Here is a 22,181-nt window from a genome sequence, read left to right on the forward strand (position 1 = left end):
TGTTGTTCTATTTAATCACCACATCTTCCCTGAGAAGGATTATTACTGTCATTTCTTATTACTAGAAAGTTGGATTTTCAGAAGGGTTTAGTCACTTTTCTGAGATCACAGGCTTAGTTAAGTGGTGAAGGTAGGGTTCAATTCCAGGTCAGAATGACCACTGAACCCACACTCCTTCCCCTACAATGCCAGACTTCCCTTGCAAATGACAATGTAGGGATGTAAACCATTCCAATATGCAAGGTTGAAATCAGTCATTTGCCAAAAAACACAGAGGTGAAATAAGAAAAACAAGTCAGGATTCCTGTCCCAACTTCAGGGAATTTTTCTTAAAATCCATTGCAGGCTCTCGGCGCAGGCGCAGCAGCTCCGCCGGAGAGCCGCGCGAGTCGGGCGAGGAGCGGACGCCGCTGGCCAGGATGGTGCTGGAGAGCGTGGCCCGCATCGTAAAGGTGCAGCTCCCCGCGTATCTGAAGCGGCTTCCAGTGCCCGAGAGTATTACCGGGTTCGCCCGACTCACAGTTTCAGAATGGCTTCGGTTATTGCCTTTCCTTGGTGTACTTGCACTACTTGGCTACCTTGCTCTTCGTCCATTCCTCCCGAAGAAAAAGCAACAGAAGGATAGCTTGATTAATCTTAAAATACAAAAGGAAAATCCCAAAGTGGTGAATGAAATAAACATCGAAGATCTGTGCCTCACTAAAGCAGCTTATTGTAGGTGTTGGCGTTCTAAGACGTTTCCTGCCTGTGATGGTTCACATAATAAACACAATGAATTGACAGGAGATAATGTGGGTCCACTAATACTGAAGAAGAAAGAAGTATAATAGTAATGAATTAGGATGGAATTCAATTCTTTGCTGTAAAAAGTTATAACAATATTTTTGCATTCTTTGTTTATAGAAGATCTTTCAAATGGTGGTCTTAATTATTGCTCCTGGTTGAATAATTATTTCTGCCAATTTATTTTCTTTTTACACTACTGTTTATATTTGATACTTTGTATATTCAAGCAGTCTTTATATAGAAATTAAATGACAGTTCTTTCATTCTGACTTCAAAGAATTAATGTATCTTCCTACAAAAAAAATCAACATTTTTAATTTTAATTAATTGAGAAAGTTTTGGCAATGAGTGCAAACATCACTGTTCAAACATCACTGAACATCAATATTTTCAACAGAATCTATACTTTAAAAATATCTCCCTCCCCTATTAAATATATATATTTTTAGTACCCTTATGTTTTGATCATTTGCAGTGATTTCTTTTTCCCCTTTCCATATTTCATTCTTTTTAGGTCAGTGAGAAAAATATTGCTGTCAGAATTGCTTGAGTTTTCAAAGAGAAATACTCTTTGCTTTTTAAATATTGTTCTCTATAAATGTGAATATCCGAATTTCAGAAAAAACAGGAACTGGGTATAAAAAGTTTCAACAAGGAACAATTATTTACATTATAAAAGACTTGTTTATAAAAATTAAAAAAAAAAAAATCCATTGCAGTAACAAGGGGAAAAGAGAAGCATTAAAAGACTTTGAGAACTGCTCCTTCCTTGAAGCAGATACTGACCTCAGCAAAGACTTACCTGATTCATTTCACAGGATCAGAAAATGTAAGGCTCAGAAGGACTCAAGTTAAGCTTCTCAAAACTCTGTTTTCATAGTTAAAAAAAAAAAAGAAAAAAATGGAGCCCAGTGTCACAACCAACTAGAAGTAGATCCTGGTCTAGAAGTTTCCTCTTTCCTAGTCAGATTCTCTTTATTTTCCACTGAACAAAGAGAGATTGGAAGATTGTGAGGGAGCATCCCAGGTCAGACATACAAGCCAACCTACCAAAGCCAGTTTTAGAAAGAGGCCAGTAGATAGCCATGTGATTACATTTGCAGGTGGTGCAAAGGATTTCCCTGCCCAGAAATGACTTCTCCATGTCTGTCTCACAGGCTCAAATACTATAGATGCATTCCTTTGGACAAAGTTACTCTGTCTTGGGAAGGAGTCCTCTGTAAAACTGCATGCTTATAAACTCCAGGCCAACTGTCAGATATTAACATGCTAATGTGGGTCCACTGAAGATAAGCTGATTTCCAAGCGTAGAAAACTGGAGTAAAGCAGATGGCTTGAGACCTAGCACATGTTTACATGTAGTGGGAATTTCTAAATATCCGTTGGCTTGAACAGAATTGTGTCATATTGACTTTCAAGTCAAAGAATGCTACATTTTATTGTACTTCTCTAGACCTTTAGCTAGTGCCCAAAGCAAAATCAGTTGCTCTGGGGGAGAACAAATTTCTAAAGACGATAATAATAATATGCAAGTAAATAAACTCTTCCTAAGGAATGGGAGAGTCACACACTGAAAAGAAAAGGTTTAGGTATCCAAACAGGAAAAAAAGCAATTATTTGTCAGTTCAATCTCCTAGTTCAATGTAAATAAAATTTAGTTACTTACCCCCTAACAGTCTATATGCAAGGTCAGGTTTGACCTCAGAGCATTTTTAAAATACTGAAATCAGCTGAGAGCCTTCTTTTCCCCTTTCTACATTGTGCTTTTTGGAAAGAAGTCACAATACATAGCCTATACTTAAGTAGGGGAGTTATGTTCTGCCTCCTTGGAAGGGAAATGTCTACATAAGTTACTTGTAATTCTCTTGCACAGGATACTGATTTAATAGTCTCCTTTATTCAATAGCTTATTTCTATCAATATGGACTAGTGAATATGTATTACTTTAGTATAATCCAATACTATTCACAAGCTTGTGTGCGTGCTTAGTCGCTTCAGTCATGTCTGACTCTTTGCGACCCTATGGACTGTAGCCCACCTATGGACAAAGGACAGGCTCTTCTGTCCATGGGATTCTCTAGGCAAGAATATTGGAGCGGGTTGCCATTTCCTATTCCAGGGGATCTTCCCAACTCAGGGATTGAACTCATGTCTCTTAAGTCTCCTTCATTGACATGTGGGTTCTTTACCACTAGCACCACTTGGGAAAACTCCAGTACTATTTCATTTCTTTTTTTCTCAAATTGCTCCAGTTTTGACCATCAGGAAATCTTCATTTGCTCCTGTGTCCCTTTGGCCTACTCCCATATTTGTGCTTTGATTGCTCACTTCCTTACTTTCTGGCACTATACAACGATCCAGGAGCTAGAAGGCAGAAGGAGGGAGAGACCAGCTTTGCACAAGTTCAGCAATTGGCTACAGGCAAGCATGATTGTGGATCACAGCTTTTCTGTGGCAAAGTTCCAGAAGCTAACCTAACTTTGTGGGTGGTAGGAAGCAGCTACAGTTGTAGCTTTCACACTTAGGTTCTAAGTCCTTCCAACAATACCTAATTCTCTATGTTAAGGTTTTTCTGTTTAGAACAATTGGAGAGATTTCTGTTTGCTATGAGGACATGCTGACTGATACAAATGATTCTTGAACACATTTTGCAATCTGACTTCAATCTTTATCTCAAACCTTTTCTCCAGTCATTTCTGCAAGAATCCTTCTTGATGTAACTACACAAGAATATTTGCTATTCTGGAATGTAATGACCTCTCATCTTTGCAAGTGCCGTTCCTTCTGTTTCAAATACCTTTGCTTTTTTTCCCAATTGTATTTATTATCTCTTGATGCATAACAAATTACCCCTAACCTTGTTGTTGTTATTGTTCAGTTGCTCAGTCACGTCCGACTCTTTGTGACCCTATGGACTGTAGATTGCCAGGCCTCCCAGTCCTTTACTGTCTTCTGGAGTTTGTTCAAACTCATGTCCATTGAATTGGTGATGCCATCCAACCATCTCATCTTCTGTCATCCCCTTCTCCTCCTGCCTTTAATCTTTCCCAGCATCAGGGTCTTTTCCAATGAGCTGGTTCTTCACATCAGGTGGCCAAAGTATTAAGCCTAACCTTAGTGACTTGTAGTTACATTTGTTATCTAGAGTTGTTGTCTGTCAGCAATCTGGGCGTGGCCAACTGGGTTCTTTGCTTCATGGCTCTCTCAGAGCTGCAGTGTCAGCTAGGGCTGTATTCTCAAGGCTCTTCTAGGGGCCGAATCACTTCCAAGTTTATTCACATGATTGTTGGCAGGATTTAGTTCCTTGTTTGCTATCTGCCAAAGGCTAACCACCATACTTTCCCACGTGGAACTCACTGTTGGGTAGCTCACAAAATGGCAACTTGCTTCAACAGAGCCAGCAAGATTGAAGAGTCAGAGAGTATGCTAGCAAGATGGAAATCATCTTTTACACCTAATCTTGGAGGTAGTATCCCATTACTTTTGCATATTCTATTCATTATAAGTAAATTACTATGTCCAGCTCACACTTAAGAGAAGGGATTATGCCAAGGCATGAATGCACCAAGGTTGTTCCCTGGTGGTTCAGTGGTAAAGAATCTGCCTGCCAATGCAGGAGACGCAGGTTCAATCCCTGGGTGGGGAAGATGCCCTAGAGAAGGAAACAGCAACCCACTTTAGTATTCTTGCCTGGGAAATCCCATGGACAGAGGAGTCTGGTGGGCTACAGTCCATGGGGTCGCAAAAGAGTCAGACATGACTTATCGGCTAAACAACAAAAACAATGAATACCAGGAGGTGAGGGATCACTGGGAGGATTTTTAGAAGGCTGCCTCCCACAAACATTAGTCTTTCTTCTCATTCTTTCTCTTTGCAATTTGTTTTTATGTCTGTTAGCTTAGGCAACATGGTGTCATTCTTACTTGTGTTAGAAAAACTGTGTGTGTCTTTCCTTTACTCTCATACTATTGCCACACTCACAATACTTCTGTCATCACATATGTGTGAGATTTTCCCCACAAGCAGTTCTCTGGGATATCAGCTGGGTTGCAAAGTCGTGTCTGACTCTTTGCAACCCTATGGGTTGTAGCCCTCCAGGCTGCTCTGTCCTTGGGATTCTCCAGACAAGAATACTGGAGTGGGTTGCCATTTCCTCCTCCAGGGGATCTTCCGATGCAGGGATTGAACCCGCGTCTCTTCCCTCTTCTGCATTGGCAGGCAGGTCCCTTACCACTAGCGCCACCTGGGAAGGACATTAATTCAATTCTGACAAAGTCCACTTGGAGATAGTGTCAGATCCCTCCGGTTAAGGGTTCAGTTCCAAAAGCCTGTCTCTCCTTCCCACTTCAGACACCAGTCAAAGTCTGGGTTGTTACCCATGCTTCTGAAAGGAAAGGAAGGGAAAGTTAGTAGTACAGTCGTGTCTGACTCTTTGCGATCCCATGGACGGTAGCCCACCAGGTCCGCTGTCCATGGAATTCTCCAGGCAAGAGTACTGGAGTGGGTTGCCATTCCCTTCTCCAGGGGATCTTCCCGACCCAGAGATCGAACCTGGGTCTCCTGCATTGCAGGTAGATTCTTTACCAACTGAGCTACTAGGGAAGCCCTTGCTTCTGAACCATTGGTTATAGAACAGAAGTTCCCAGAACCCGCTCCTCGGATTTGATTAATTTACTAGAACGGCTCACAGAGTGCAGGAAAACAGCTTACTGCTTACCAGTCTATCTAAAGAGAGATGATAAAGGATACAGATGCAGAGAACAAGGAAGAGATGCACAGGACAAGGTATGTGGGAAGCGGTGCAGAGCTCCGTGCCTTCACCAGGTACACCAATCTCCCAGCACCTATGCATCACCAACCTGGAAGCTCTCTGAAACCTGCACTTTGGGGTGGTTCTTTTGGCAGCACTGGGTCTGCATTGCTGCGCATGGGCTCTTCACTGCTGCGCTGTGGCTTTCTCTAGTTGCAGGGAGTGGCGGTTACTCTCTAGTTACAGTGTAGGGGCTTCTTATTGTGGTGGCTTCTCTTGTTGTGGAGCACTGGCTCTCAGCAGTGCATGGGCTTGAATAGTTGTGGCGCCAGAGCTTAGTTGCCGTGTGGAATGTGGGATCTTATTTTCCAGACCAGGGATTGAACCCATGTCTACCAGCAACACCACCCCTGCATTGGCAGGCAGATTCTTAACCACTAGACCACCAGGGAAGTTCCTGCAGAGATTTTTATAGAGACTTCATCACATAAGCATGATCACTCATTAAATCCATTTCCAATTCTTCTCTGGATGATGGGGAGTAAGACTGAATAGTTTCAAGCATCTATTCACTACTTGGTCTTTCTGGTGATCACCCACCATCTAGAAGCCCATCAAAAGTCATGTCATTAGAACAAAAGATACTTCTATCACCCAGAGAAAAGATTCCAAGAGATTTAGGAACTCTGTGTCAGGATCCAGGGTCAAAACACAAATATTAGAACAAAAGATGTTCCTAGTGCTTTTATCACTTAGGATATTTTAGGAGTTCTGTGCCTGAACCTAAGGGCACCACATATATTAGCACACACATGGCTGGCTGTCAGTAAATGCTGAATGACCACATGCATACACTTTCAGATTTCATGAGCTCCAAGTCAATACCTTTATCCAGCTGTCTGTATCGAGGTTGAAGATCATCCATTATAGGGCTGATTGTTCCTGACCATCCAAATATTGTTCTTCCTGATGACTCTCTTGGTACAGAATGAAGTTGTGAACAAGCCAAAAGAATACATAAAGACTCTTATACTGGAAATTTACGAGTTGTGCATTGACTCACCTTTATGAGTAATCTCATATTAATATTTATTTTAGCAGGGAAACTGCAGTGTGTTTTGGACGGTGGTCAACTTAAGGAAAGTTGAGCTCCCTCAGCAACCACAAGACAAATAAATAATAGCAAAATGTGGCTCCTCTCTAGAATTTTTATTTTAGTCTTTGAAATCTATTTTACTTTTTTAAATTTTATTAATTTGTTAAGTGAAGGATAATTGCTTTACAGAATTTTGTTCTTTTCTGTCAAACATCAATAAGAATCAGCCATAGATACTTCCTCCCAAACATCAGTCCCATCTCCTTCCCCATTCCACCCTTCTAGATTGTTGCAGAGGCCCTATTTGAGTTCCCTGAGTCATGCAGCAAATTCCCATTGGCTATCTGTTTTACATATGGCATTGTAAGTTTCCATGTTACTTTCTCCATACATCTCAGCCTCTCCCTCCTCCCTTCCCCCCATGCCCATAGGTTTGTTCTCTAAATTCATCAGTACCTATATATATATATATATATATACACTAATATATATTTATATTTCTCTTACTTCACTCTGTACAATAGGCTCTAGGTTCATCCACCTCATTAGAACTGACTCTAATGTGCTCCTTTTTATGGCTGAGTAATATTCTATTCTACATATGTACCACAGCTTCTTTATCCATTCATTTGTCAGTGGACATCTGGGTTGCTTCCATCTTCTAGTTATTGTAAACAGTGCTGCAATGAACATTGGGGTACACGTGTCTTTTTCAATTTTGATTTCTTCAGGATGTATGCTTAGTAGTGGGATTGCTGAGTCATACGGTAGTTTTATGCCTAGTTTTTAAAGGAATCTCCATATTGTCTTCCATAGTGGCTGTATCAGTTCACATTCCCACCAGCAATGCAAGAAGTTTCCCTTTTCTCCACACCCTCTCCAGCATTTATTGTTTATAGACTTTTTGATGATCACCATTCTGACTGGTATGAGGTGGTATCTCATTGTAGTTTTGATTTGCATTTCTCTAATAATGAGTGATGTTAAGGATCTATTTAGGATGCTTTCTTGGCAATCTGATATTCTGCATACTAAATTTTAAGATTCCCTAGAAATTAGAACCATCTGGGTGCATTTCCAGACTTCTTCTTTTTTTTTTTTTTTTTACAGCTCTATTCATCTTTATTTTGTCTAGGTTTTTGTCTTCAGGTAAACTGAAGATATTCTTCTGTGATTAAAAAAAAAAGACAAAGTCAATTAAAAGTACAATCTCTATAAATACCAAAATATCTAACAGAATACTCTATTGTGCATATTCTTTTACTTATGAAGATTATAATTTCATCAAAAGCTAAAATGCAAAAAAGCAAAATGGCTGTCTGAGGAGGCCTCAGACAGCTGTAAATAGCTGAGAAAAGAGAAGTGAAAAGCAAAGGAGAAAAGTAAAGATATACCCATTTGAATGCAAAGTTCCAAAGAATAGCAAGGAGAGATAAGAAAGCCTTCCTCAGTGATCAGTGCAAAGAAATAGAGGGAAACAATAGAATGGGAAAGACTAGAGATGGCTTCAAGAAAATGAATGATACCAAGGGAAAATTTCACGCAAAATGGGCTCAGTAAAGGACAGAAATGGTATGGATCTAACAGAAGCAGAAGATAGTAAGAAGAGGGGGCAAGAATACACAGAACAACTATACAAAAAAGATCTTCACGACCCAGATAATCACGATGGTGTGATCACTCACCTAGAGCCAGACATCCTGGAATGTGAAGTCAAATGGGCCTTAGGAAGCATCACTACAAACAAAGCTAGTAGAGGTGATGGAATTCCAGTTGAGTTATTTCAAATCCTAAAAGATGATGCTGTGAAAGTGCTGCACTCAATATGCCAGCAAATTTGGAAAACTCAACAGTGACCACAGGACTGGAAAAGGTCAGTTTTCATTCCAATCCCAAAGAAAGGCAATGCCAAAGAATGCTCAAACTACTGCACAATTGCACTCATCTCATATGCTAGTTAAGTAATGCTCAAAATTTTCCAAGCCAGGCTTCAGCAATACGTAAACCATGAACTTCCAGATGTTCAAGCTGGTTTTAGAAAAGGCAGAGGAACCAGAGATCAGATTGCCAACATTCATCAAAAAAGCAAGAGAATTCCAGAAAAAAAAATCTATTTCTGCTTTATTGACTATGTCAAAGCCTTTGACTATGTGGATCACAATGAACTGTGGAAAATTCTTAAAGAGATGGGAATACCAGACCACCTGACCTGCCTCTTGAGAAACCTGTATGCAGGTCAGGAAGCAACAGTTAGAACTGGACATGGAACAACAGACTGGTTCCAGATAGGAAAAGGAGTACGTCAAGGTTGTATATTGTCATCCTGCTTATTTAACTTACATGCAGAGTACATCATGAGAAACACTGGGCTGGATGAAGCACAAGCTGGAATCAAGACTGCTGGGAGAAATATCAATAACCTCAGATATGCAGGTGACACCACCCTTATGGCAGAAAGTGAAGAACTAAAGAGCCTCTTGATGAAAGTGAAAGAGGAGAGTGAAAAAGTTGGCTTAAAGCTCAACATTCAGAAAACTAAGATCATGGCATCTGGTCCCATAACTTCATAGCAAATAGATGGGCAAACAGTGGAAACAGCGGCAGACTTTATTTTGGGGGGCTCCAAAATCACTGAAGACAGTGACTGCAGCCATAAAATTAAAAGACGCTTATTCCATGGAAGGAAAGTTGTGACCAACCTTGACAGCATATTAAAAAGCAGAGACATTACTTTGCCAACAAAGGTCCATCTCATCAAGGCTATGGTTTTTCCAGTAGTCATGTATGGATGTGAGAGTTATGTACGGACTATGAAGAAAGCTGAGCACCAAAGAATTGATGCTTTTGAACTATAGTGTTGGAGAAGCCTCTTGAGAGTCCCTTGGACTGCAAGGAGATCCAACCAGCTCATCCTAAAAGAAATTAGTCCTGAATGTTCATTGGAAGGACTGATGCTGAAGCTGAAACTCCAATACTTTGGCCAGCTGATGGGAAGAGCTGACTCATTTGAAAAGACCCTGATGCTGGGAAAGATTGAAGGTGGGAAGAGAAGGGGACGACAGAGGATGAGATGGTTGGACGTCATCACTGACTCAATGGATGTGAGTTTGAGTAAACTCCAGGAGTTGGTGATGGACAGGGAGGCCTGGCATGCTGCAGTCTATAGGGTTGCAAAGAGTTGGACACAACTGAGTGAGTGAACTGAACTGAATATATTTAGTAATTATAGTAATATTTATATATATTATAAATAATAGCAATAACAAAGACAGATGTTACAAAACTGAATAAAGCTAAGATATTATAACAGATATGTTAAAGTCATGTCATGTTTTCTCCATTAGCAGATTTCCTAAAAGATCCTATTAAAGGTATACTATCAAGTGGAATGTCTGTGTAGTAGAGGTTATGGGATGGAGATGTCTAAATCTGAAGTCCAGCATGGAAACTGTTTGGGTTATAAATTTGGAAAGAGGGTGGGATGGGGCATATGGCACCAGTAGATATTAGAGATGATGGGTATTGACTAGTGTCTAGGTGGAGGCAAGAGGCAACCCTGATGCTGATGTGGACTGAAATATGTCTGTGTCTGTGGGACATCTTGGCCAGTGTCTGAAACTCCAGTGCAGGTCGATCAAAGAACTAAACTTCTCAGTGAAAATGACACAGTAATATTTCAGAGTGTAGAGTGGGTGGTCTGCACCTATAGAGGGAGAAATGTCATGTGGTGGCAACCAGAGCTGGGAAACATTTGAAACTTTAGCAGAAGCAAGAGAATATTCTTATCCTTGCTCCTATCTCTATGTTTCCCCTCCCCCTTTTTTATTTTACTGCACCGGATCTTAGTTGCTCTATGTGGGATCTTTCTCGCATCATGCGGGATCTTTAGTTGTGGCATGCGGGATCTAATTCCCTGACCAGGGATCAAACCCGGGCCTCTTGCATTGAGACCATGAAGTCTTAACCACTGGACCACCAGGGAGTCCCTAGATGATCCCTTTCTAATACCCTTTCATGAGAAGAGCCCTGGAGAAGGAAATGGCAACCCACTCCAGTATTCTTGCCTGGAGAAGCCCATGAACAGAGAAGCCTGGCAGGCTGCAGTCCATGGGGTTGCAAGAGTCAGACACAATTTAGTGACTAAACCACCACCACGATGAGAAGAGCCACTGATAACCTCACTGATAAAGGTCAGGACCTCTATTAGCCATTATTTCACTGGTGTGTAGAGTTATTCTGCCTTAAAACTCAGGACTTATTCATGGCACTCAACTGTGTACTTTCTGTCTCAGACTCTGGCAGGGCCTGATCCCTCGAGGCAGAGTAGCCATCCATCACTTCCACACTATATACGTGGTTAGATAAGTGGACTTGTGGCTCCCTTTGAATCTTCTCTGTCTGGATAATATTTAGGCCTCTATCCTTAAGCCCTGTGCCCAAAGTAGCTTCCACAGAGAGCCCTGCATTAGGGGTTATTTGATGTCAGTAAAGTGTGGGCAGAGGCAGAGATCATTATGATACTGTCTATACTTGTGACACTGTCTATACTTCCTTTATTCTCCTTTTCTAGAATGATGGCTTTGAAGGAACCAATGTAATCTGCATTTCTCTGGCTCTTTTGAAGCAGAGTCCTACTCCTTAAAAAAAAAAAAAAAAAAGGAAACATCCCTTTAGATTTAACCAGAAGCAGACAACTAAAATGTATAAACAACTAGCAAGTGTGGTCATCATCCTTTTGGCATTGTTTTTCCCACTGCTCTCAGTCTAATTCCCCTCCAGTGAGTACGTGTCATATCTTCCATTAGGTGCTGTGGCCACTTCTGCTTGTTTCTTCCTTTTCCTACCAAGCATTATGACTATTTCCTCTAAGGTATCAATACATCTACCAGGCACCACTGTCTGTACTGAGCACTGCTTCTATCTCCTCTGGGAACTGCGACACCCACAGGAAACCAGTGACATTGACAGACTCTGCTGCTGCCCCCTGGTAATATCCTCTGTGGCATCTATCAGCTAACAGTGCTACTTCTCTAGATGACAGTTGCCTACTAGAGACAGCTGCTTTTTTCTCCAGCCGCCACAAAAGTCTGCAGGCACGGCCCTCTCTGCCTGCTATTATTGCAGTTGCCTGACACCAGCACTGATGGGCTGAAATCCCTGAAGTACCAATGCTAAGGAATGTGCTGGATAGGCATGCTGGGTTTAGCAGGACAAACATCAAGATGCCCTGTTAAATTTAAATTTCTCGTAAATAATAAGTAACACTTTAGTCCCATATATTGGTGTGATGTAATATTGAGGACCTATTTATACTAAAAAAACAAAAAAACTGTTGTTTACCTGAAATTCAAATTTAACCAGGAATCCTTGTTTATCTGATAACCCTAGCGTGGGACAAGTGGAGAATTACTGCTTCTTTCTCCAATTGCAATTAACTCCATTTGAAATGGACCAAAGCAGTCATTACCATAACCTAAAATACTGACTTTTTAGTGCAGACAGCTTTTGCAGTTTTTATGAACATCCTTTTATAAATCTATGACATGGATTTGATTGATTCCATGGGAATTGGTTCATGGATAAAAATCAAGTTAAAATCACGTCACTCCAACCCACTCCCCATCCCTTGACTAAGGCTTTATTAGGCAAACATTCATAATGGCCTGGCCTTCCTTTCCCCTTCAGATAAGTTCTCTCCATTGAGGACAAAAAGAGAGATGGAGGAGGAGGTTATCACAACCAGATAGTAAAACATATTATAAACTCCCTGTAATTAAAACAATGCAATACTAATACATGAAAAGACTAATCAAGATTTTAAATCTTTTAAATCTTAAACTAGGAACATCAGTGTGAACTCTATTATTTCCTTTTTAATTTCCCTAACTCTGTATAGTCCAAATGCTATGGATACATCTAGTGACAAGATTGGACCCTGTATACCATTCCTCAGTAAAAGGATCTAGAATTCCTTGGAAGAATGGCCAGTTCCAGATCTGGAGCAAAAAATAGAGAAGATGAGCCAGGGACCAGAATGCAAGGAAGCTATCAATGTCTTGTCTAAAAGACTGTATACTGTGGTTATCACTGGCCAAAAATGGGAATATATAAACATCAAAAGTAATAATAAATTCAATTGATCAAATATTTAAAACCCACAAATTCATAATTATACTGAAAAAGTAAAATTCCACACCCTGGACACAATTGTAAGTAGCTAGTTACCAACCCCTTTAAAGGAAGGAATTTGGTATTTCTCATGTCTTTCCTGTATGAACAGTATTTCAGGGTAAACAAATAGCCTTTTTACAATTTTTACAAAAGTGATGCTACTAAGTGATAATTTAGTGATAACTAAGCTACTAATTTCTGATAACTAGAAAATCAACATTTTATAATCCCTAATAAAATAGATTCAGGCTACCATCATAATGGATAAAAGCATTAGATGAAATATTGATGGGAGTCCCGATGATCAGTCTTAAAGCAGATATTGTGGACCTCCTGATGTGATGCAGCATGAAGCACACAGCACAACCTAGGAAGTATTCCTGCCCAAACAGGTGGATGTGAGACAAATTAAGCCTCTAAAGCCAAACTACTCATACAGGAAATGTGGCAAGAAAAGGGAGCAAGGTAAATGGAAGAAAACAGATAAATCCAAAATGAAGGGATAGTCTATGCAACAGCTAACCCAGAGTGATAGTCCTTATGCATTAATGTAGCTAAATCTTGTTGTCATTCAGCCACTCAGTCCTGACTCTCTGAGACCCCATGGACTACAGCATGCCAGGACTCCTATCCTTCACCATCTCCCGGAGCCTGCTCAAACTCATGTCCATCAAGTCAGTGACACCATCCAACCATCTCATCCTCTTTCATCCCCTTCTCCAGCTTTCAATCTTTCCCAGTATCAGGATCTTTTCTAATGAGTCAGCCCTTCGCATGAGGTGGCCAAAGTAGTGGAGTTTCAGCATCAGTCCTTCCAATGAATATTCAGGGTTAATTTTCTTTAGGATTGACTGGTTTGATCTCCTTGCGGTCCAAGGGACTCTCAAGAGTCTTCTCCAACACCATGGTTCAAAAGCATCAATTTTTTGACGCTTGGCCTTCTTTGTGGTCCAATTCTCACATCCATACATGACTACTGGAAAAACCATAGCTGTGACTAGATGAAGCTTTGTTGGCAAAGTAATGTCTCTGTTTTTCAATATGTTGTCTAGGTTGGTCATAGCTTTTCTTCCAAGGAGCAAGCATCTTTTAATTTCATGGCTGCAGTCACCATCTGCAGTGATTTTGGAGCCCCCACAAAAAATGTCTCTCACTGTTTCCATTGTTTCCCCATTATATGCCATAAAGTGATGGGACCTGATGCCAAGATCTTAGTTTTTTGAATGTTGAGCTTTAAGCCAACTTTTTCACTCTCCTCTTTCACTTTCATTAAGATGCTCTTTAGTTCCTCTTAGTCCCTAGTTATTCAAATACTAATCTAAGTGTTTCTCTGAAGGTATTTTATAAATGAAATTAAAGTCCTGATCAATTGCCTTTAGGTAAGGGGTTACAAAGAGTCAGACAGGATTTATGGACTGAACAACAAAAACAAGGGAGATTATCCTAGATGATCTGGGTGGGTCTGATTCAATAAGCTCAAAGAATTTAAGAGCAAAACTGAAGCTTCCTGGAAGAAGAAATTCTACCAAAATGTCATAGTTTCAACTCATACCCAAGAGTTCCAACCTTCCTTCCTGACAGCATGCTCTATGGATTTCCAGCTTGCCATAATAGCCCTGACAACTGAGTCAATTTCTTGCAATAAATCTCTTAGAATATATTTCCTACTTGTTCTGTTTCTCTAGTCTAATGCTAACACACCCAGTTTTTGTAACAAGTTGATAGCATGAAAAAAGCAGAATGGATAGACTGTTCTAAATTTTAAAACTTAACAATCAAACGCAAGGAGAGGCTATAAACAGTTATGCTGAGATCAGTGATCATAGAACACAGCGATGAAGGATTGTTTGGATTCTAATTCAAAACAAATTAGTACAAATTTATTATCTGTAAAAAGACATGTTTCACATAATCTGGAAATATAATAATGAACCAGCTGCTTCTAGTCTTTGTTTTCCATGTAGCAGAGTAATAAATTGACCTGAGTTTTGCTCTTTCAGAATAGATTTTGCCATTTCCCATTAGTCTGTCTGTTGGACAACAAGGACCCAAAAAACCATGGTGAACAGCTTCCAGGATTGGAGCAAGTATTCTTATGTTGTTCTTGAATTTCCTCACTTCATTTCCCCTGGCCCTGTCTTTATGCATCGGATTGATTTTTCCTTGCATTATACATGATGGTTTGAGGCTCATGTTTGCATAAGGAGAAACATGACTTTCATCTGTATTATTAATAGGCACAGCTGGTTTAGGAAAAAACAGACTTCCAGAGGGAAGAGCTTAAAGAAGTAAAGATGGTTGATACGGTTTAGTTGCTAAATTGTATCCGACTCTTGCGACCCCATGGACTGTAGCCTGCCAGGCTCCTCTGTCAATGGGATTTTCCAGGCAAGAATACTGGAGTGGGTTGCCATTTCCTTCTCCAGGGGATCTTCCTGACCCGGGGATTGAACCCAGGTCTCCTGCACTGCAGGAATCAAAATGGCTGATTGATAGTAGTAAAACATTTATAGTGGTAAAATATTGTGAAAGGATCCGATAGTTGGGGAAGAAAATGTTAACTTGTCTCCTAGCCAAAAAATGTTGTCAGGGAGGTGAATTCCTCTGGTTTCAGTAAGGTAGAAAGCCATTCAAAGAAAAAGCAGATAATGGCAGAAAAATTGGAATTCCTGGGGTCAAACTGAGATGGCTAAGGCCGAAAATAAGCTTGCCTGTGGTGAGGGATGAGTTATGACAAAGGAAGGTGGGCGGTGAAGAGTTCTGTTAAGATTAGTGATCACAGTACATTGTAATGAAGGATTGTGGGGGAGGGTGTTAGGAGGTGGCTTGGATTAACATAATAACCCTGGGGGTAGGTAGTATATCAGCAGTGGCCACAGGACTGGAAAAGGTCAGGTTTTTTTGTTTTTTTTTAAAAGGTCAGTTTTCATTCCAATCCCAAAGAAAGGCAATGCCAAAGAATACTCAAACTACCGCACAATTGCACTCATCTCACACGCTACTAAAGTAATGCTCAAAATTCTCCAAGCCAGGCTTCAGCAATGTGAACCATGAACTTCCAGATGTTCAAGCTGGTTTTAGAAAAGGCAGAGGAACCAGAGATCAAATTGCCAACATCTGCTGGATCATCGAAAAAGCAAGAGAGTTCCAGAAAAACATCTATTTCTGCTTTATTGACTATGCCAAAGCCTTTGACTGTGTGTATCACAATAAACTGTGGAAAATTCTGAAACAGATGGGAATACCAGACCACCTGACCTGCCTCTTGAGAAATCTGTATGCAGGTCAAGAAGCAACAGTTAGAACTGGACATGGAACAACAGACTGGTTCCAAATGGGAAAAGGAGTACGTCAAGGCTGTAACCCTGCTTGTTTAACTTATATGCAGAATACCTCATGAGAAACATTTGGCTAGATGAAGCACAAGCTGGAATCAAGATTGCCGGGAGAAATATCAATAACCTCAGATATGCAGATGACACCACCCTTATGGCAGAAAGTGAAGAAGAACTAAAGAGCCTCTTGATGAAAGTGAAAGAGGAGAGTGAAAAAGTTGGCTTAAAGCTCAACATTCAGAAAACTAGGATCATGGCATCTGGTCCCATCACTTCATGGCGCATAGATGAGCAAACAGTGGAAACAGTGGCTGACTTTATTTTGGGGGCTCCAAAATCACTGCAGATGGTGATTGCAGCCTTGAAATTAAAAGACACTTGCTCCTTGGAAGGAAAGTTGTGACCAACCTTGACAGCATATTAAAAAGCAGAGACATTACTTTGTCAACAAAGGTCCATCTCATCAAGGCTATGGTTTTTTCCAGTGGTCATGTATGGATGTGAGAGTTAAGAAAGCTGAGCACCGAAGAATTGATGCTTTTGAACCATGGTGTTGGAGAAGACTCTTGAGAGTCCCTTGGACTGCAAGGAGATCCAACCAGTCGATCCTAAAGGAGATCAGTCCTGGGTGTTCATTGGTAGGACTGATTTTGAAGCTGAAACTCCGATACTTTGGCCACCTGATGCGAAGAGTTGACTCATTGGAAAAGACCCTGATGCTGGGAAAGATTGAGGGCAGGAGGAGAAGGGGATGACAGAGGATGAGATGGTTGGATGACATCACTAACTCAATGGAAATGGGTTTGGGTGGACTCCGGGAGTTGCTGATGGACAGGGAGTCCTGGTGTGCTGCAGTTCATGGGGTTGCAAAGAGTTGGACATGACTGAGCGACTGAACTGAACTGAACTGAGGTAGTATAGAGAGCTATCTCTCCCCCAAGACCCAGATAGATCTTTAGGGAAATGGGGTGGTAAAATCACTCATTTAAAACAGTTGCCAAACACTACGGTCCATTTTCTTGACCTGCTCTGGCTTAATACTGAGCACCAGCACCTCATTAGAAAAGCTATGACAAAGCTAGACAGCATATTAAAAAGCAGAAAAATTACTTTGCTGACAAAAGTTCACATAGTCAAAGCTTTGGTTTTTCCAGTAGTCTTGTATGGATGTGAGAGTTGGGACTATAAAGAAAGCTGAGTGCCGGTGAATTGATGCTTTTGAACTATGGTGTTGGAGAAGACTCTTGAGAGTCCCTTGGACTGCAAAGAGGTCAAACCAGTCCATCCTAAAGAAAATCAGTCCTGAATATTCATTTAAAGGATTGATGCTGAAGCTGCAATACTTTGGCCACCTGATGCAAAGAACTGACTCATTAGAAATGACTCTGATGCTGGGAAAGATTGAAGGCAGGAGAAGGGGATGAAAGAGTATAAGACGGTTGGATGGCATCACTGACTCGATGGACATGAGTTTGAGTAAGCTCCAGGAGTTGGTGATGGACAGGGAAGCCTGGCATAGTGCAGTCCACGGGGTCACAAAGAGTCAGCCATGACTGAGCAACTGAACTGAACCTTTGTGGTATAGACTTAAAAGCTAATATTTTAAGTTGCTTGCTCTGACAGCAAGATACAGAATAGACTGAATAAGTATGTTTCAGGATAGATTGATCAGCTAAGGTATGCTAACGTATCTGTGGCCACTGATCTAATATGGAACTTTGAGATGATAGGAATAAACAAGAAAGGGTTATACCCAATAGTAAAGTACAGTAGTAAAACATGAGGTTCTGAATTCAGACAGTGGGTTTGAATCCTTGCTCTGCCATGTATGCACTATGTGAACTTGGGCGAGTTATTGCACCTCTCTAGGACTGTTTTCTTGTCTGTAAAACTGAGATGATATTAGTATCCTTAACATCTGTCTTTTAGGACCATTGTGAGACTTATAGGAGATAACACATACACAGCACTAAGAACTCCAAAAAAAAAAAAAAGGATTAAAAAAAATGAGAAGAAATTTTAACAAAGGTACAAGATACCAGAATGCTTTAAGAGACAGAAAGATCTCTCTTCGTATGATTGAGTCTGAGCAACCAGAAGAAATATTGAAGCCATTTTGATATAGAAATTGTTGTGTTCAGGTGCCATTACTGTAATATTCATTCCTATAGGAGAGAGCCTATGTAATTAGGGAAGTATAGGATTGCTACACCAATGAAAGTTAACATTAATCAATGTTGACTTGGGAATCATCTGTATACAGGTGATAATTGCAGCTATGAGTGCATGAGCTCTCTGAGTGTTTAAAAATAAAAGCAGAGGACTGAGGCCAGAGCTTGAGAAGCAGCAGCCTGAGACAGGGAGTCAGTCAAATATAAAAACCTCAAAGTTTAGTATCCTGGAAAATGATGATGCTTTCATCTTAACTGTAGGTGACTTGTTCCTCTGTGTTCTACCTTGATCTAATTAAAAGCAGTAATACATTGTGAGTGAAAGCACTAGTCGCCAGAAAATTTCTGGATTCTAACCCAGTTTAGTTAACTTGCTCTTTAGTCCTCAGGTGAATCATTTCCCACCTTTGGATCTCAGGTTCCTCATCTATAAAAGAAGAGGACAAGATGACTTATTAGTTCTTCCTACTCTATGATTTTATGAATTATATACAGGAAGTTAAAAGTGTTTACAACCCATAGCCACTGAAAGCCTTCCTCAAATATTCCCACAGCCCTATCACAGATGTTTAGTGACCTTATGAAAAGCAGGAGACACTGGACAAACTTTCCTAGAAAAAATATTTCAAAATTCTCTCAAATTTTCCTGGTCTTCACTAAAGGACTGTGTTTACTACAATTTTAATGAAGCCTCTGTTTTAACTGGAAAATACATACATAAACTATGGCAATCTGAATATACATTACAAATTGCAAGATTCATTACAAGAGGATACTACTTCTTATAAAAGGATTAACTTAGAGATTTCTTCTCCCATAACTTTTAAAAATTTTTTCTTAAAACTGTCATTGATTTACAAACTTGTATTAGTTTCAGGTATACAGCAAAGTGATTCAGTTATATATAGATTCTTTTCAATTATAGGCTATTACAAGATATTGAATATCGTTGACCTTGCTTACCTATTTTATGTAGTATCTGTCAATCCCAAACTCCTAATTTATCCCTCCCTCCATAACTGTTTATATCTATGGCTTCCTACAAACATTTTTCCTCCACTTTTTCTGTATATTAAAGAAAAATAAAGGCTTCCTTATCTTGCTACAAAACAATTTCATAAGTCCTATTCCAAAGAGAACTTCTAATCTCTTTTATTATGGTTTTTAAGATAATCCTTACTACTAGCCTACTGGTTTACATTCTAGCTAATTTATCATGCTTGTGCAAAGTTAAGAAAAGAGCTGTACTGATGAGAAAGAATTATCTAGAGATGTCTGTAATAACATCAATTTAATGTTGATTTTAAAATATTTAAGCCTTGTAATCTTGCCTAAAGTCCAGTCCTTATTATATTCTCCATGAACTATATAAGAGTACTGGCCCTATTTCATAAAATTGAAGGCAATTTGTAGAGTGATTTTCCTGACTTCCAGGCTCAGATCAGGTTGAAATATAAAGTCTCTTAGAATTTAAACAGATGTGTTTTCCTCCCAACATCGGTAAGGTATAACTGGCATCATTAAGGTATAATAAACTACACGTGATAGAAGTGTACAATTTGAGAGATTTTGACACACGTATACACCTATGAAATGTGTGTTAGTTGCTCAGGGTATGATTCTTTGTGACCCCATAGACGGTAGCCCACCAGGCTCCTCTGTCCATGGGATTCTCCAGGCAAGAGTACTGGAGCAGGTTGCCATTCCCTTCTCCAGGGGATCTTCCTGACCCAAGGATTGAACCTGGGTCTCCTGCAATGCAGGCAAATTCTTTACCGTCTGAGCCACCAGTGAGGCCATACACCCATGAAACCATTACTAGAATCAAGAAAATGAACCTATCTATCACCCCCAAAAGTTTTCTCTTGCCTCTAAGTAATTCCACCCTCCCATTCATCTCTACCCTGGCCCCTTTTCATCCCTCACTTCAAGTAAACACTGCTTTCTGTATCACTATAGTTTGGATTCTCTAGAATTTTATATCAGTGAAATCACTGTGTGAATTGTCTTTTAGTCTGATTTCTTTCACTCAAAATAATTATTTTGAGATTTATCCATGTTTTTAAGATTCATCCATGTTTTCCAATTTGGGCCTGTTACAAATAATGATGCAATGAATATTCATGTATAAGTCTTTATGGGTAAATACCTAGGAGTAGAATGGCTGGATCATATGGTAGATGTGCATAACTTTAAAAAATGGCCAAATTTTTTCTCAGAAATAGTTGTATCATTTTGCATTCCCAACATGCATCCTATGAGAATTCCTGTCATTCCACATCCTTACCTACTTTATATGATCAGTCTTTTTAATTTTAGCCATTCTGTTGACTAGGATGTGCAGTGATATCTCATTGTACTTTAAACTTGCATTTCCTTGATGGTAATGTTGTTGAGCATATTTTTAATTTTCTTATTTTGTCATCCATGTATTTTCTTAGATGTGGTGCCTATTTAAATTTTTTGTCCATTTAAAAAAATTGGTTGTCTTATTGAATTTTAACAGTTCTTTATATATTATAGTTAGAAGTCCATTGTCAAATATATGTTTTGCAAATACTTGCTCCCAGTCTATGGCTTGCCTTTTCATTTTAAGTGCGTTTTGAAAAGCAGAAGTTTTAATTTTAAGGAAGTGAAATTTAGTAAATATAATTTTTCCCTTTTATGGATTGTGCTTTTTGTGCTATTTTCTTAATCTTTGCCAAATTCAAGATCACTAAAAATTTTCTCCTATGTTCTCTTCTATAACATTTATAATTTTAGCACTTAAATTTAGATTTATGATCCATTTTTGGTTACCTTTTGAATATGGAATGAGGACAGGATCAAGATTCTTTTCATTTTTTATTTTTATTTTTATCATATGCTATCCAATTGTTTCAGCATCATTTGTTAAAAGGATTATCCTTCCCCCATTGAATTGCATGGGCATATTTGTTGAAAATCAATTTACCATATTTGTGCAGGTCTATTTCTGCATTCTGTTCAGTTAACTCCATTTTGTCTGTCTTTACACTGATACCACACTGTGTTATTACTGTATCTCATAGTCTTGAAGTCAGGTAGTATAAGTCCCTCAACTTTGTTGTTTTTCATCAGTTTTGGCTACTCTAGGCAGCATTTTCATAGAAATTTTAGAACCAGCTTGGTAATTTCCACAAAATGAATCTCCTTTGATTTTTATTAGACTTGCCCTGTCTATAGATCAATTCAGAGAAAAAAATGATATTTTAGAAATATTGAATCTTCTGAACCATGAACATGACATATCCCTGTATTTAGATGTTTAATTTCTCTCACGGTATTTCATAGTTTCCAGTTTATATGTCTTTCACATTTTGGTCAAGTGTATCCCTAAGTTTATGTATGTGTGTGTGTGTGTCTTGGCATTTTTTTGCTGCTAAAGGGTACTTTAAAACTTCAAAGTCTAATTCTTCATTATTACTATAGAAAAATAAACTGATTTTTATATATTGACTTGGTATCCTATGAAACTCACTTCTCGTTCGAGTAGTTTTTTTTGGTAATATTCCATGGTATTTTTGCCTGAAAATACAGTGTTGAACTTTTTTCCTTCCAATGTGAATGCGTTTTTATTTTATTTTTTTTTAATTAATTTATTTTTTTCCCCACTTTTTTTTTTTTTTTTTAATTTATTTATTTGGCTGTGTAGGGTCTTGCTTGCAGCACATGGGCTCTTTTGTTGCTCCTCATAGTACATGGACTTCCTTGCCCTGGGGCATGTAGGATCTTACTTCCCCAACCAGGGATTGAACCCACATCCTCTGCATTGCAAGGCAGACTCTTAACCACTGGGCCACCAGGGAAGTCCTGAATGCGTTTTTAAAAGTTTCTTTGTCTAGTTTTATTGC

The 22,181-nt window shown here is 39.4% G+C and overlaps 1 protein-coding gene across 1 annotated transcript; it reads left to right on the top strand.

Moving 5' to 3' along the window:
* The first annotated feature begins 354 nt into the window (after positions 1 to 354).
* On the top strand, positions 355 to 1,480 carry LOC122449975 (CDGSH iron-sulfur domain-containing protein 2). Its single transcript, XM_043482112.1, has one exon. The coding sequence runs from the start codon at positions 420 to 422 to the stop codon at positions 825 to 827; it is 408 nt and encodes a 135-aa protein (XP_043338047.1). The 5' UTR covers positions 355 to 419; the 3' UTR covers positions 828 to 1,480.
* Positions 1,481 to 22,181: the final 20,701 nt, after the last annotated feature.

The sequence above is a fragment of the Cervus canadensis genome, chromosome 11 (assembly GCF_019320065.1).
Source record: "Cervus canadensis isolate Bull #8, Minnesota chromosome 11, ASM1932006v1, whole genome shotgun sequence".
In the NCBI taxonomy this organism is placed as follows: Eukaryota; Metazoa; Chordata; class Mammalia; order Artiodactyla; family Cervidae; genus Cervus; species Cervus canadensis.

Excerpts from the sequence above, each read along its gene's own strand:
- LOC122449975 (XM_043482112.1), top strand. The coding sequence starts at position 420 with ATGGTGCTGGAGAGCGTGGCCCGCATCGTAAAGGTGCAGCTCCCCGCG.